Source organism: Sus scrofa, chromosome 9 (assembly GCF_054392235.1).
Source record: "Sus scrofa isolate SSC_HxYL_T2T_F1_AM1 chromosome 9, Sscrofa_HxYL_maternal_Yorkshire_Landrace_v2.0, whole genome shotgun sequence".
NCBI classification, from domain to species: Eukaryota; Metazoa; Chordata; class Mammalia; order Artiodactyla; family Suidae; genus Sus; species Sus scrofa.
Window position 1 is genome coordinate 97,515,759 of NC_139391.1, and position 15,256 is coordinate 97,531,014.

At 35.9% G+C, this 15,256-nt stretch overlaps 1 protein-coding gene across 18 annotated transcripts in view; it reads right to left on the reverse strand.

Annotated features, from left to right (window-relative positions):
• RUNDC3B (RUN domain containing 3B) overlaps nt 1-15,256 on the reverse strand; it is a 294,945-nt gene that overhangs the window by 80,278 nt on the left and 199,411 nt on the right. For 14 of the 18 annotated variants that reach the window (XR_014815985.1, XR_014815984.1, XR_014815983.1 and 11 more), the window contains one exon: nt 4,918-5,003. The exons of the other annotated variants lie outside the window; for them this stretch is intronic. Coding sequence is in view for 10 of the 14 variants with exons in the window: in XM_021102523.2 (XP_020958182.1) it covers nt 4,918-5,003 (86 nt within the window). In the remaining 4 variants the exon portion in view is untranslated. The remainder of the gene's footprint in view (nt 1-4,917; nt 5,004-15,256) is intronic. 18 annotated transcript variants of the gene reach the window in all.

The window sequence follows — 15,256 nt, forward strand, 5'->3', positions numbered from 1 at the left end:
AGATTATGTAATCAATGGGCCAAGAGCAAAGCCCAAGATGACTAATCCAATAATAGTAAGGTATACACTAAAAAAAAATTTCCTTTCTTTCACTGAAAATATTTTTTGTTCTAAAGACAGCATTTTTATGAGAAGGATCTAACCAAGTATAGTGACTTGAAAAAATGTATTATAAATATTGAAAGTACCAAGGTTAAAAATATATTAAAAACTTCTATTTAAAGATTTACACAGTAGACTATATCTTTAAAGAAGTTTTGTATTTTAGAAACAAAGGCAAATTGTGAACAACCATATGACATTACTGTGATCTGGAAGAAAAGCCTCCACTTTCTATTAGGTATATTCTTTCCAATTACTTGTATGTTGAGCAGAAAAACATTAGAAACTAGAAAAGTAATTAAAATAATACCCTAATAAGAATAATGCTTCTTTTACCACATATAATTTAATTCCAACTGAAAAATGTCTCTATAATGCTATCCTTTGTATTCATTCTCTAAGACTATTATAAGGCCTTTCAGGTCTTCAATTACAAATATTCTTTGGATGGGATCCAAAGTAAACTACCAGAATAGATTGTGTTGATACTGCACAATATCATGCTTCAGAATTTCCTCTTTTGAGAGTCAGAAGTGATTTTACACACTAAAAGTGCAATATTAAAATATGAAGGCACTTATAAACCAAAAAAATTTCATCATCTACATTCTTGTTTTCTTCTCCAATTTAGTCTTTAAATAAGAAACTTAAGGGAGGAGATAAAATTCTCCCTCCTGACATACAAAACAAATTACAGCATTAAAAGAAATGTTCTATTCTATTCAAAGTCAAACTGAATCAAAATGAAAAACTGGCAAAAAAATAAATATCCAAAAAAGTCTTGCTGAGAATGTGAGATTGTTTAATCATTTTATCAACAAATACATAATGTAGCAAGAACAGATGTACCAGATAAAGTGGTGAACAAGGTAAAGACTCCTCCTGATGGACCTTATAGTCTAGGGGAGAGGACAGGCAACAAAGAAAAAGATGATTAGAGATGATTAGTATAAAATAAATAAATTGGTATTGAGGTATAGAAAAATTAAAGGAGAATCCAACTTTGAAGAAAGTCATTAAGAAAGACATTCTCAAATGTTTAGCCTGAGACCTTAGGCCCACACAAGTTTGATCACACAGGGCTTTGTAGGCCATACAGCATTAATAATGACTGTGAACATTTATCAAGTACGAGGCATAGCTGTAAGGGCTTTACATGAATTATCTTCTTTAACTTTACCATCAAATGTTATGCCATGGAGGGAGTAAGCAATTTGCTCAAGATTCCACAGCTAGAAAGTGGTGAAACCAGGAGATGTGTTTCACAGAGCCTGCTGGCTAAAGTAATAAGAAACAATTTCAATGTTTAAATGTGGGAATTGACAGGATCTCTTTTACTTTTAAGAAGACTGGTTGGAAGCTGGGCAGTGTAGGCAAGCAATGAGAGAGGTACGCCTTACTGTCCTAGTCATGGTGATGAAAGTAAATGGGTATATTCATGATAGATTTTGGAGATACGATTGAAAAGACTTTCTAATGGAATGACTATACAGACTGAAAGAGAAAGAAGAGTCAAATATGAATTTTAGATTTTGATTTCATCAGCCACGTGGGTAAGGCAGTGAAACCATCTGATTAGGAGGAGGTAAATAAGCAGAGTTAAAGGGGAAAAAAAAAATCAAGAAATCTGAATTATTTAGTGAGAGATTTAAATGTGGTATCATATGTAAGCAAGCACTATAAATGTATCTATCTCCCCTTTTTTGTTCTGGGTCCATGATTGGGAAGTGATTCCCTGTGGACCCGCCGGCATAATAAAGATATTCTCCATCTTCAAAAAAAAAAAAAAAAAATGTGGTCTCACGACCATACAGATGGTAGTTAAAGCTCTGGGGAGATGGATGAAATTCTAACAAGAGAGAAAAAGAAGATCAGACAATGGAGGACTGAGTTCAGGGAATACTGATAGCTAGAAGCTATGAAGAGAAAAAGAATCCTCAAAAAGAGCAATTTTAGAAGGAGAAAGAAAAGTCAGGGAATGTTATATTGGTTAAAAGCAAAGGGGTTTCTCAAAAAAAGAGGAAGTTTTCAACTATTTTAGCCAGACAACAGAGTACCATGCTGTCAGAGAAATGTCTGTTAAGTTTTGGTAGCTGTGGATTACTGGGATTCTTTTCTTTGGTGGCATGCTGAGAGGTAGAAGCTGGACAAGAACAAGGAGTAACTCTAAGGTAACAGTGTGTATAAGACTTTTGAGAAATTTGCTGATGAAGTAGAACATGGAAATGAGCAGTATGAGAGGGGAGTACAGGTTTGGATAATATATATTTATATATTGTTACAAGAATATTTTAACTTAATGGACATTTTTTAGAGCTGATTCACTTCCTTTTTTTCCAAAAAGAATTTCCCTTAAAAATTTTAAACTACTCACTCTAAAAACAGTCTACTCAAGTATTATTTCCACCCAACTGTATAAAATAAGAAACAAGACCAACAACTTAGAGAGATTATTAATGCTTTCATTTCTATTTAGAAAAGACTATCATAAATTTAATGCAATCTTGTTATTGTACAGAAGATAATCACTGTATAAACTTGGTTTGATTTCACGAATTTAGGACTTTTGGGTTTGTTTTATGAGATTCTGATACTTTTATTTTTAAAGCCTTACTATCTTCAATATTCAGTATCTTTCATAATTAAATATATTTACTAGTGATGATAAATAAAAGAAAAAATGTTTCATTGCAAAAGGTTTATTTCAAATGTCTCAGAGTTTATCATCACCTCACTGTCCATTTTTTGAAATATCTCAAGAGTGGTATACTGCTTGAAAAGACTTCAATAAGCATATATCAGATTCACTTTATGCAAACACTTCTTTTAGTTAAAAATCTTTATATCCTGGTCAAATTGATAATCATGACCATTTTTTTCTTTGTATCTTCCAAATAAAAAATTTATTATTACCTAAAAACAGAGACAATTAAATAAAGCTATTATTTGTGCCAACTAGTTAGCTAAAAAAAAAAAAAAAAAGGAGTCATAATAAAGGCCCAGATTTTCTTACAATCCAAAATGTCAAATATGACATCGGACATGGAAATTAAGTTGTCATATGATTTATGTGTGTGTGTGTGTGTGTGTGTGTGTGTATATATATATACATGTCGGATTTTCTCTGTCAAACTGGTTTAGAGTTGTTATTATCTGCTTTTCTTTCAGAAAAATGACTAATGACATAGAAATAAGTATGGTAATTTAAAACTGCTTAAGGCCGGGCTGTCTGATAGAACCTGCTGCTGCATGTTCTATATGTGTTCTATATGTGTGCTATATGTGTGCTGTCCAGTTTGGTACTCATTAGCCACCCCGGGCCAGTGAACATCTAAAATGTGATAAAACAACTGAAGAACTGAATCAGTAATTTTATTTAATCTTTTTTCTTTTCCTTTTTAGCCACCCCGGGCCAGGGACTGAATCCAAGCCAAAGTTGTAACCTACTCCACAGCTGCAGCAATGCCAGATCCCTAACCCACTGTGCTGGGCTATGGATTGAACCCACTTCTTTGACACCATCAATCCCATTGTGCCAGAGTGGGAACGCCTATTTAATCTTACTTTTAATTTACATGGTGGCATGTGGTTAGTGGCTACCATACGCAACAGTACATATAAGATGTACTGAAATTATTGAGTATTTTCATTTATAAATACTTTAGAAATGGAAAAAAAGTGGTTTCCTTAACAAAAGCTATAAACATAGGTCAGTAGACCAGAGTTGAGTAGAAATCACTGTTGTCCTAATATGAACTTTTTTTACTACCACCATAAAAAATTAATAAAGTCTTGGGAGTTCCCATTGTGGCAGAGCAGAAATTAATCCACGAGGATAGGGGTTCAATCTCTGGCCTCTCTCAGTGGGTTAAGGATCTGGCGTTGCTGTGAGTTGTGGTGTAGGTCGAAGGCTCGGCCGGGATCCTGAGTAGCTGTGGCTGTGGCTGGCAGCTGCAACTCTGATTCGACCCCTAGCCTGGGAACTTCCATATGCCACAAGTGCGGCCTTAAAAAGCAAAATAAATAAAGTCTTGTTTTGCACAATGTGCCATCCCTTAAGGCTATACAACCCAAGAAGAGTACTGTACAGACCACCCTTAAAAGATAATTGAACAGGAGTTCCTGTCATGGCACAGTGGTTAACGAATCCGACTAGGAACCATGAAATTGTGGGTTCAATCCCTGACCTTGCTCAGTGGGTTAAGGATCCAGTGTTGCCATAAGCTGTGGTGTAGGTTGCAGACGCAGCTTGGATCCTGCGTTGCTGCAGCCCTGGTGTAGGCCGGTGGCTGTGGCTCAGATCACACCCCTAGCCTGGGAACCTCTATATGCTGTGGGTGCGGCCCTAGAAAAGACAAAAAAAAAAAAAAAAAAAGACAATTGAACAATAATTATACTATATAAGAATTAAAGAAATTAATGATTCATTTATATTCTTTAAAAGCAATGAAATAGATGTTGTGTGCAAAGAAAAAAATGTTAAAGCAATTTTAGAGTTAGACTTTTCTTCAAAATGGTTAGGAAAAAGTCTGTGAAGAGGATGAAACTTCAAGTGTTGAAAAAGTAAGACTCGGAAATTATTCAGAAAAAAGGTATTCAAAGCACAATGTGAAGCTTGAAAACCAAGGTAGATATATGTTTACTTGACAAACTGCATTTTCCTGAGATAACAGTGGATTTATGTGAGAAGAACAAAAAGGAGGAAATAAAACAGGTGAATAGTTTAAAAACAAGTTTTCATTCTATTTTTAGTTCTAGGTCTTCAGTTGAATCCTTAAAAATATATGTATTTGAAAATTAAAGGGACTTTTAAACCTGGTTGTTTTGAAGTCTCTCAGAGCTGTAGAGATGTATTCAGATAAGTGTTTTTCCATGAGTGCTACTCTGATCCAGGCTCTACCCTAAAAGGAAGAAGAAAGAATCAAACATGAAAAAAAAAAATTAGAAGTTACAAGATATTTTGCCCATTATGTCATAAAAATACATGAATTTTAATTTGTAAATAATGAACTATTCATTTGATAAAGACTAAAAATATTTAAGTAGATGAGGTAAAATTAAATTACATATAATATATAATTCATTTTTAAAAATTTTTAATTCAATTTTTTTTTTTTTTTTTAGGGCGGCACCCGAGGCATATGGAGGTTCCCAGGCTACGGGTCAAATCAGAGCTGTAGCCGCTGGCCTATGTCACAGCCACAGCAATGCCAGATCCGAGCCATGTCTGTGACCTACACCACAGCTCATAGCAATGCCAGATCCTTAACCCACTGAGTGAGGCCAGGGATGGAACCTGAATACTCATGGATCCTAGTCAGATTCATTTCCGCTGAGCCATGACAGACACTCCTAGACTTCGTTTTTCTGAAGTTGTAGGGTACAGCTTGTCAGATTAACTTTTGAGCTTCTGAAGGGACAGAACCATCAACACTGAGTTGTTTGGGTTAGAGACTTCTTATGAATTATACAGGGAAATCACAAAACATCTCTTTACTTCAATGCCCAAATCAACATGCTAATTAAAATGAGTCCCCTTATAAAACATGAAGAGTCTATTCTCATTAATAAAAATAATGAGTCTCACACCATTTGTTTCATCCTTCCAAAGGGAGGTTTTAGACAACTAATAATGAACAAAATTTCATTATTTATCAGGCATCTAAATCATGATTACTGAATTTGGCGACCCCAGAGCATTCTAAAAACTATTACTAAAAATTTGAACTAGAAAAAACAATCACACAACAAAAACACCCCCAGAAGCATACTCTAGAACAAAATCACAAAAGCACATAATTTTGATTAAATATGAATAATCTTACTTTTGAATGTTAGGACTAATAATTTATATTTTTCTTATAATCTAAAGCATTTCTTCGGGATTCTTTGTTAAAATGAAAGAATATAAGAGATTTTGTTAGTGAAAATTTTATATTTCACTTCCTTTCATTTTTCTCTCAACCTTTTTACAGATCTCCAGAAAAATCTATGAAGAGTGACTATATAGAATATTAAAACACTGCAGTGACAGCTGAGAATAAATGTGATATTAATCTCTCCCTCCCCACCCCCATATATATATGTATATATATATATGATGGTCCACTACCAGTATGGGGAAAAAAAAAGGCATTGAAATGTCTACACTGGTAGAAATGTCTATAATTCTAGTGAGTTCGCCAAACTGTGGGACAGGAATGATAAAAGAGGAGTTAATCTAGACAGTAGTAAAACCAGGCTGGCTAGAAGCAGCAGTGTTGCTGGGAAATAGAGGGATGATAGGGGTGTGGTTAGCATGCCAGTCAATTTGCCCACTAACTTCAAAATCCTTTAGCTTGCCCAGTGCTCAGACCATTGTTTCTGCTGAGTAAGCCTAGGGGAACCTACAATTAACTGTAGCTGATTGGAAGAGAGGAAGGAAAAGGCAAGCATTAGCCAGCAGTCTCAAGTTTCTTAAAATTTCATTTAAAAGACAGAGACTGGTAGTAGTGGCTTGATTCAAAAGGCTACATTTTAAAACAGAAGCAGAGGAAGTTGTTCTGTGGAGAAAGTTAGACACAGCAGACTATGCTATTTTTAGATAAGAAACATGGGGGAAAGCCCTGCTTCCTGATGTATTAATTTCAATCCATACACAATTGGGCTGCACCTAGTTTCCTGTCCTTGGATGTTTGCTAAACTCTGTTATGCTGTCATGATAAAATGGTTCTGATTTTAGTAATTTCTTTTCCTGCAACAAAAGAAACAGAAGATAAACAGACTCATAAAGTTTGCTGAGGCCATAAAGTGGGAAAAACCAAAAATTAGATTTAAGATTTTAGACTTTATCATTCAGATAATGGTGATGCACTGAAGGGTGTTGTTATTTTTACAGACAAAGTATTTGTTTGTTTGCCATTAAAGGTTTTTGAAAAAAATTAGTCAATACGTCTTAAGAATATAATTAATATATGCTTGGCTCTGTTTAAACAGCATTATACATCAAGATACTTCTTCCCAAGAATTTTGTGTCAGGTTACTTAACTACATGAGGAAACAAAAAATACAACTGGAAGACAGGAAACTCATCTCACCACCAAAGTGACCAAACTGGGGTGTTCCTGTCATGGCTCAGTGGTTAACGAATCTGACCAGTATCCTCATGGCCCTGCTCAGTGGGTTAAGGATCTGGCATTGCAGTGAGCTGGGGTGCAGGTCACAGACGTGACTTGGATCCTGCATTGCTGTGGCTGTGGCATAGGCCGGCAGCTGTAGCTCTGAATCAACCCCTAGCCTGGGAACCTCCATATCCCACAGGTGCGGCCCTTAAAAGACAAAAGACCAAAAAAAAGTGACCAAACTGTGTAAGTTCTGTAAGAATGAGTATTCCGTGTTTTCCTACATTGATTTTCTTGTACAGTGAAGTTATCTAGTATTATTACTCTTTATATTTTAATTGTATTATCATTACTTAAAAGCCCATTATCTGCATCTCCAATAGGCCTACTTCAATTGCATTTTTTTATATTTCTTAGTTTTGTTCGTTTAATCTTGTTCCTTATATGCTTGGTGATTTTCTGATTAAATACTAGACATTGTGGAGGAAAATGTGTAGTAGCTCTAATGCTACCTTTCTCCAGAACAGATTTACTTTTCTTCTGGTAGACAGACAGTATGCTTGAAAATCACCTTGTACCACTTAGGGGTTACTACTTTTAGGCCTTTTTTTTTGGACTGGTCTTCATTTGAATTTCCCTTACCCCACAAAGTACAGCCTTTCTGGGGTCTTAAATAAAAGCCTGGAGTGTTTGCAGGGCCCCTCCAATTTGTCTGATGGCCAGATTTGGGGTCATCACAATAAAGAATTGGAGGTAGGAAAAGTCAATTGGTAGTTTAAAAAGGAGGTAGATTTGTGAGTAAAAGGAATGAACATAAAAATGGTCTCTTGGCAGTACTACATCTTATTATAAAGTTCTGGTACCCAATAACACGTGCATAACTGTGATTAACACTCCATCTGCCTCTGCCTCCTTAAGTAGAAAATTTGCCTAACAAGCCTTTGGGACAAAGCACTAAGGCCGGCTTCTGAACAAAGGAAAAGGTAAACAAGAAGATGGGACCAGGAAAAACTGGGAAGGATTAGGGTTCTATGTCATAGGAATGTATTAAGGATGACACTCACGGCTCTGATGTGGGATACTGCTCAGGAAAAATTTGTCAGGTTGGAAGGATGAGGGATATGTGAACGGTTTATGTGAGTAGAATATTCAGAAATTGGTCCAAGATTAAATTAAATTCATATTAAATAGAAGGAATGTACAGGATAAGCAATCACAAAATAGGAAAGCCTAGTCTAACCAAAACCAGTAACTTAAAAAATAAGAACACTCTTAAAAACAATGAAAAACTAAAAAACAAACAAATAAACCCCCCCCAAAAAACCCGACACAAGATATGCTGGAAGGTAGGAAGAATTCAAGAACAGTATAGAGTTCATATTTTGAGGCCAAAAAGAAACAAACTAAGGGGGAAAAAGGATTTCTTGAGCTTGAAATCAGTTGGAATACTAAGAAAATCCAATGGAAATACCTGCAAAATGAGAAAGAGAGTTTCTGTCAGAGGTCATATATTATGCTTATATGTAATTAGCCCAATTATAAAATGGGGAAGACGGGTGAATTCTGAACTGAGAGAAATAAGTGCCTGTTGAGATGAAGTTCTTTTTCTGAGAGTGCTAATTCTAGCCTGAAACTTAAGTTGATGTCTCCCTAATCCCTACATACTATAGAAAGAAGAGATGCAAATACATCTGAGATGGAAAGATAACAGACATGATATTCAATTCAAATACTCTATTTCATTGATAGGCTATGTACAGGTCCTGGAAAATAAGCTCAGCTAGGCACAGACTATGCAAAGAAAAAGAATGATCTACATTTCACAGATCTTAGGTTAGAGTGACTAAGCATTATATCTTTCATGACGGCAAGTTTCTACAATGTGAATCTAAGTTGTACAGTGATACTATGATACAGACAATCCTGATTCATTCAAATCAGCTCAATTTAAAGACTCTTTCTGTACAGAATCAGTCATTGCTCCATAGTGCATCCTATCTTTTTAACTGTTTTGGTCCCAAATATACTGAACTGCGCATCTGCACGTTTGATTCTTAGGTTCTGTCATGCGGTTTTCACAAGTATCAAAGCTGGATGAGAGTGTTACAAATGCTAGCAATCACTCTGCACTGCAGCTCAAAGGCTCAGTAAACCTGGCACCTGAGATATTTGTTTAATCCTTCAATCTCGACACTTGGCAGAGGTGATTTATTGAGTAGATTAAGTACTTCGCTCTTCACGCTCTTCACACTGTGATGAACAAAGACAGGAGTAAATCTTTGCCTGCAGACTTTTCCCCACATAACCATTCCCTAATAAATGGAATCTGTTTGAGGCCTCAGCAAAACAAAGACATAAATACAAGATTTGGAACATGATTGTTCTGTGGTATTTTGATACTCAACACCATTTTTTTAAATAGAATAAATATTAACTCTCACTGCAGGATAGTATCTTGCTGTGCAGGGCCTAGTCCCAAGAGTCTTATTAAGAGAGCTAAGGTTATCTGGTGTTTGGGTTTCTCTGGGTCGCCCAGGTCAAAATGCTACATTTTTAATGTTTATCTTCTCAACTACCTTTTGTATTCTAGGATACACTATTTCTAGAAATATATTCTCTCCTATATTGAAGGGGTTTCTAATATATTTGTAATGTTAACCTTTCCTACTTTTATTTTGAAGATAAGAAAATAAAGTTTATGTACCACCAGGGTACTTTCTATTTTTATAAACTTGATTCATTCAAATTTTAATTAGTCTTTTAATCTTAACCTATAGAAACCAAGATACAAACTCAACTAAGATGCAAAAAAAGAATTCGAATTGCACATTTTAAAAAACTGTAGTCAATCAGACAATTAGAAGGTAAACAAATAAACAAATTCAACAGTTCCAGAAAATGGAGGCTTGGAGTTCCTGTCATGGCACAGCGGAAATGAATCTGACTAGGAACCATGAAGTTGAGGATTTGATCGCTCACCTCGCTCAGTGGGTCAGGGATCTGGCATTGCCGTGAGCTGTGGTGAAAGTCGCAAGCTCAGCTCGGATCTGGCATTGCTGTGGCTTTGGTGTAGGCCAGCAGCCATAGCTCTGATTCAACCCCTAGCTTAGGAACTTCCATATGCCGTGGGTGCAGCCCTAAAAAGACAAAAGACAAAAAAAAAAAAAAAAAAAAAAAAGAGAGAGAGAGAGAGAGAGAGAAAAGAAAATGGAGGCCAAAGGACTACTAAGACAACAGTTGTGATTAAAAAGGGTTAACAGATGCAAACTGTTACATTAAGAATGATAGGCAATGAGGTCCTGCTGTATAGCACAGGGAACAATATCTAATCACTTGTGATAGAACATAATGAAAGATAATATGTGAAAGGGAGTGTGTATAGATGTATGTAAGAAATTTATTAATACTTCAAAAAACAAGATTTAAACATCCATGAGAAAAAATTAACAAAAATACCTAGCTATAGTTGACTTAAAAATGAAGACATTTATTGGCTTAAAACTGTGTAAGGCAGAGAGGAAAACTGATTCGATCTAAAAGACTTAAAAGATACTGAAGCAGAAAGTTAACTGTTGCTCGGACAACCTTTGGTTGGAGATGGAAAAGAAGCAGAGAAGGAGGAGGGAACAGTTGTTGTATAAAGTAACCTTTACAGCTTCAGTCTTCAAAAGGCAGCAAAAATCATAGCTACCAATTTTATCCAAAAATACAATTCTGTAATTATGAATTCTAAAGTGTTTAAGTTTCTAATTATATCACTAAATTTAAATGTTACAAATCTTGCTTTAAAAAATTTAGATATTTGTATAACATTTATATGAGGAATCTAAAAAATAACACAAACCAGCAAATACAACAATAAAAAAAAAGCAGATTCACAGATGCAGAGAACAAACTAGTGGTTACCACCGTGTGGGAGGGGAGGTAATATAGAGGTGGGAGGTACAAACAATTGAGTGTAAGGCTACAAGGATGTTATCTCACAACATGAGGAATAGAGCCAATATTTTGTAATAATTGTAAATGGAAAGTAAATTTTAAAATTTCAAAAAAATAAAAATAAATTAAAAAATCTAAATGTTTGGTTTATGTTTTACAAAATATTTAATTTCACTGTATCTGCAATTTTGCTAAAATTTTTCTGAAAGAAAAAAGATTCCTAAATAAAAATAGATACAGAAACAATAAACTTAAAAACTACACTTTTAAACAATGGTTGTTATACCTTTGTTTATTATACAGACGTAATTTATAAGCTTAGAATTGTCAGATAATGAACTGGATTGAATTATGTATATCTTAAAACTGCACACATCTAGTATTTTCAATCTTTACTTTCTACTTACATTTCATTCTGTAACTTTTTTTTTTTGCTTTTTAGGGCTGCATTTGTGGCATATGGAAGTTCCCAGGCTAGGGGTAGAACTGGAGCTGCAGCTGCCCGCCATAGCCACAGCCACAGCCACAGCCATGGCAACGCCGGGTCCAAGCCACATCTGCGACCACTTCCCATCTTAAGTGTCAAAATAGTAAGGAAAGTTACCTATGACAAGCCAATAAAAATAAATAAATAAAACTACTATACTAAAGCTGATACAGCTTGTCACTAGCTCAAATCTTAACAATATAAAAAATTTTCAGGACTCCAAAGGGCTTTTATTTAGGTTATAACATATATTTACTGTACTGAAAGTCAAAACTGGAAACTTTAAAAATATTAAGCAATTAGGAATTCCTGTTGTGGTACAGCAGAAACGAACCTGACTAGGAACCATGAGGTTGTGGGTTTGATCTCTGGCCTTGCTCAGTGGGATAAGGATCTGGCGTTGCGTGAACTGTGGTGTAGATCACAGATGTGGCTGGATATGGTGTTGCTGTGATTATGGCATAGGCCAGCACCTGTAGCTTCAATTCAACCCCTAGCCTGGAAACCTCCATATGCCATGGGTGTGGCCCTAAAAAGAAAAAAAAGCAATTAAAAAATAATGAACCCATTACATGCTAACATTATAAACCATATTTATATTACTATAATAATGCTACCTTAATTCTATTTACAAAAACTATTAGGGAGAAAAGTAGCTTTGTTTAACATTTTTTCACATTTCATCAATGGCTTAATAAAAGAGAACCAGGTATCTGTTTCTGCATTCCATGTGTTATATGTGTTGTTCTAGTTGAAGCACACTGGAAAAAAAATCTAGTTTCATACAGATACACGGCTGGAAAAAGGAATCTTTTAACAATCTTTTCATATAATTGTGGGTGATATTCTCCTTTGGTTCTAACTGAAACTCAGTAAATGATAATTTCTATTATTTTTTTTCATTATAGCTGGTTTACAGTGTTCTGTCAATTTTCTACTGTAGAGCATGGTGACCCAGTTACACATACATGTACACATTCTATTTTCTCACATTATCATGCTCCATCATAAGTGACTAGACTAGTTCCCAGTGCTACAGAGCAGAATCTCATTGCTAATCCATTCCAAAGGCAATAGTTTGTTAACCCCAAGCTCCCAAACCACCTCACTCCCTCCCCCTCCCCCTCGGCAACCACAAGTCTCTTCTCCGTGACCATGATTTTCTTTTCTGTGGAAAGGTTCACTTGTGCTACGTATTAGATTCCAGATAGAAATGATATCATATGGTATTTGCCTTTCTCCTTCTGACTTACTTCACTCCATGTGAGAGTCTCTAGTCCATCCATGTTGCTGCAAATGGCATTATTTTGTTTCTCTTTTTAATGGCTGAGTAGTATTCCATTGTGTGTATATTACCACATCTTCCTAATCCAATTGTCTGTCGATGGACAGACATTTGGGTTGTTTCCATGTCTTGGCTATTGTGAATAGTGCTGCAATGAACATGCGGATGCATGTGTCCTTTCAAGGAGAGTTTTGTCCAGATATATGCCCAAGAGTGGGATTGCTGGGTCATATGGTAGTTCTATGCATAGATTTCTAAGGTACCTCCATACTGTTTTTCATAGTGGTTGTACCAGATTACATTCCTACCAACAGTGCAGGAGGGTTCCCTTTTCTCCACACCCTCTCCAGCATTTGTTATTTGTGGACTTCTTAATGATGGCCATTCTGACTGGTGTGAGGTGGTATCTCATGGTAGTTTTGATTTGCATTTCTCTAATAATCAGTGATGTTGAGCATTTTTTTTTATGTGCTTGTTGGACATCTGTACATCTTCCTTGGAGAAATGTCTATTCCGGTCTTTCGCCCATTTGTCAATTGAATTGTTAGCTTTTTTGCTGTTGCGTTGTATAAGTTGTTTGTATATTCTAGAGATTAAGCCCCTGTCAGTTGCATCATTTGAAACTCATTTCTCCCATTCTGTAAGTTGTCTTTTTGTTTTCTTTTTGGTTTCCTTTCCTGTGCAAAAGCTTTTCAGTTTGATTAGGTCCCATTAGTTTATTTTTCCTTTTATTTCTGTTGCTTTGGGAGACTGACCTGAGAAAGCATTTGTAAGGTTGATGTCAGAGAAGGTTTTGCCCATGTTCTCTTCCAGGAGTTTGATGTTGTCTCGTCTCACATCTAAGTCTTCAAGCCATTTTGAGTTTATTTTTGTGCATGGTTTGAGGGTGTGTTCTAGTTTCATTGATTTGCATGCAGCTGTCCAGGTTTCCCAGCAATACTTGCTGAAAAGACTGTCTTTTCCCCATTCTATGTTTTTGCCTTCTTTGTCAAAGATTAATTGACCATAGGTGTCTGGGTTTACTTCTGGGTTCTCTATTCTGTTCCATTGGTCTGTACGTCTGTTTTGGTGCCAGTACCACACTGTCTCGATGACTGTGGCTTTGTAATAGTGTCTGAATTCTGAGAGAGTTATGCCTCCTGCTTGGTTTTGTTCCTCGGGATTGCTTTGGCGACTCTGGGTCTTTTGTGGTTCCATATAAATTTTTGGTTGTTTGTTCTAGTTCTGTGAAAAATGTCATGGGTAATTTGAGAGGGATTGCATTGAATCTGTAGATTGCTTTGGGCAGTATGGCCATTTTTTACAATACTAATTTTTCTAGCCCAGGAACATGGAATATCTTTCTATATCTTTGCATCTTATTTTCTTTTAATTTTTTTTTTTTTTTTTGTCTTTTTGCCATTTCTTGGGCCACTCCTGCAGCATATGGAAGTTCCCAGGCTAGGGGTCTAATCGGAGCTAAAGCCACTGGCCTACACCAGGGCCACAGCAATGCTGGATCCGAGCTGCGTCTGCAACCTACACCACAGGTCACAGCAACGCTGATTGTTAACCCACTGAGCAAGGTCAGGGATTGAACCCGCAACCTCATGGTTCCTAGTCGGATTCGTTAACCACTGAGCCATGATGGGAACTCCCTTCATCCTCTTTAATTTCCTTGATTAATGCTTTGTAGTTCTCAGCATTTAAGTCTTTCACCTCCTTGGTCAGGTTTATTCCCAGGTATTTGATTTTTTGGGGTACAATTTTAAAAGGTATTGTATTTTTATATTCCTTTTCTAATATTTCATTGTTCGTATACAGAAATTCAACTGATTTCTGAATGTTAACCTTATATCCTTCATACTTTGCTGAATTTGTTGATCAGTTCAAGTAGTTTTGGGGTTAAGTCCTTAGGGTTTTCTATATATAGTATCATGTCATCTGCATACAGTGCATAAGTTTTACCTCTTCTCTTCCAATTTGGATGCCTTTTATTTCTTTTGTTTGTCTGATTGCTATGGCTAGGACTTCCAACACGATGTTGAATAACAGTGTTGAGAGTGGGCATCCTTGTCTTGTTCCAGATTTTAGTGGGAAGGCTTTCAGCTTTTCTCCATTGAGTATTATATTGGCTGTGGGTTTGTCATAAATGGCTTTGATTATGTTAAGGTATGTTCCCTCTATACCCACTTTGGTAGGAGTTTTGATCATGAATGGATGTTGGACTTTGTCAAATGCTTTTTCTGCATCTATTGAGATGATCATATGGTTTTTGACTTTTCTTTTGTTAACGTGCTGTGTGACATTTATTGATTCGCGTATGTTGAACCATCCTTGTGCACCTGGGATGAATCCCACCTG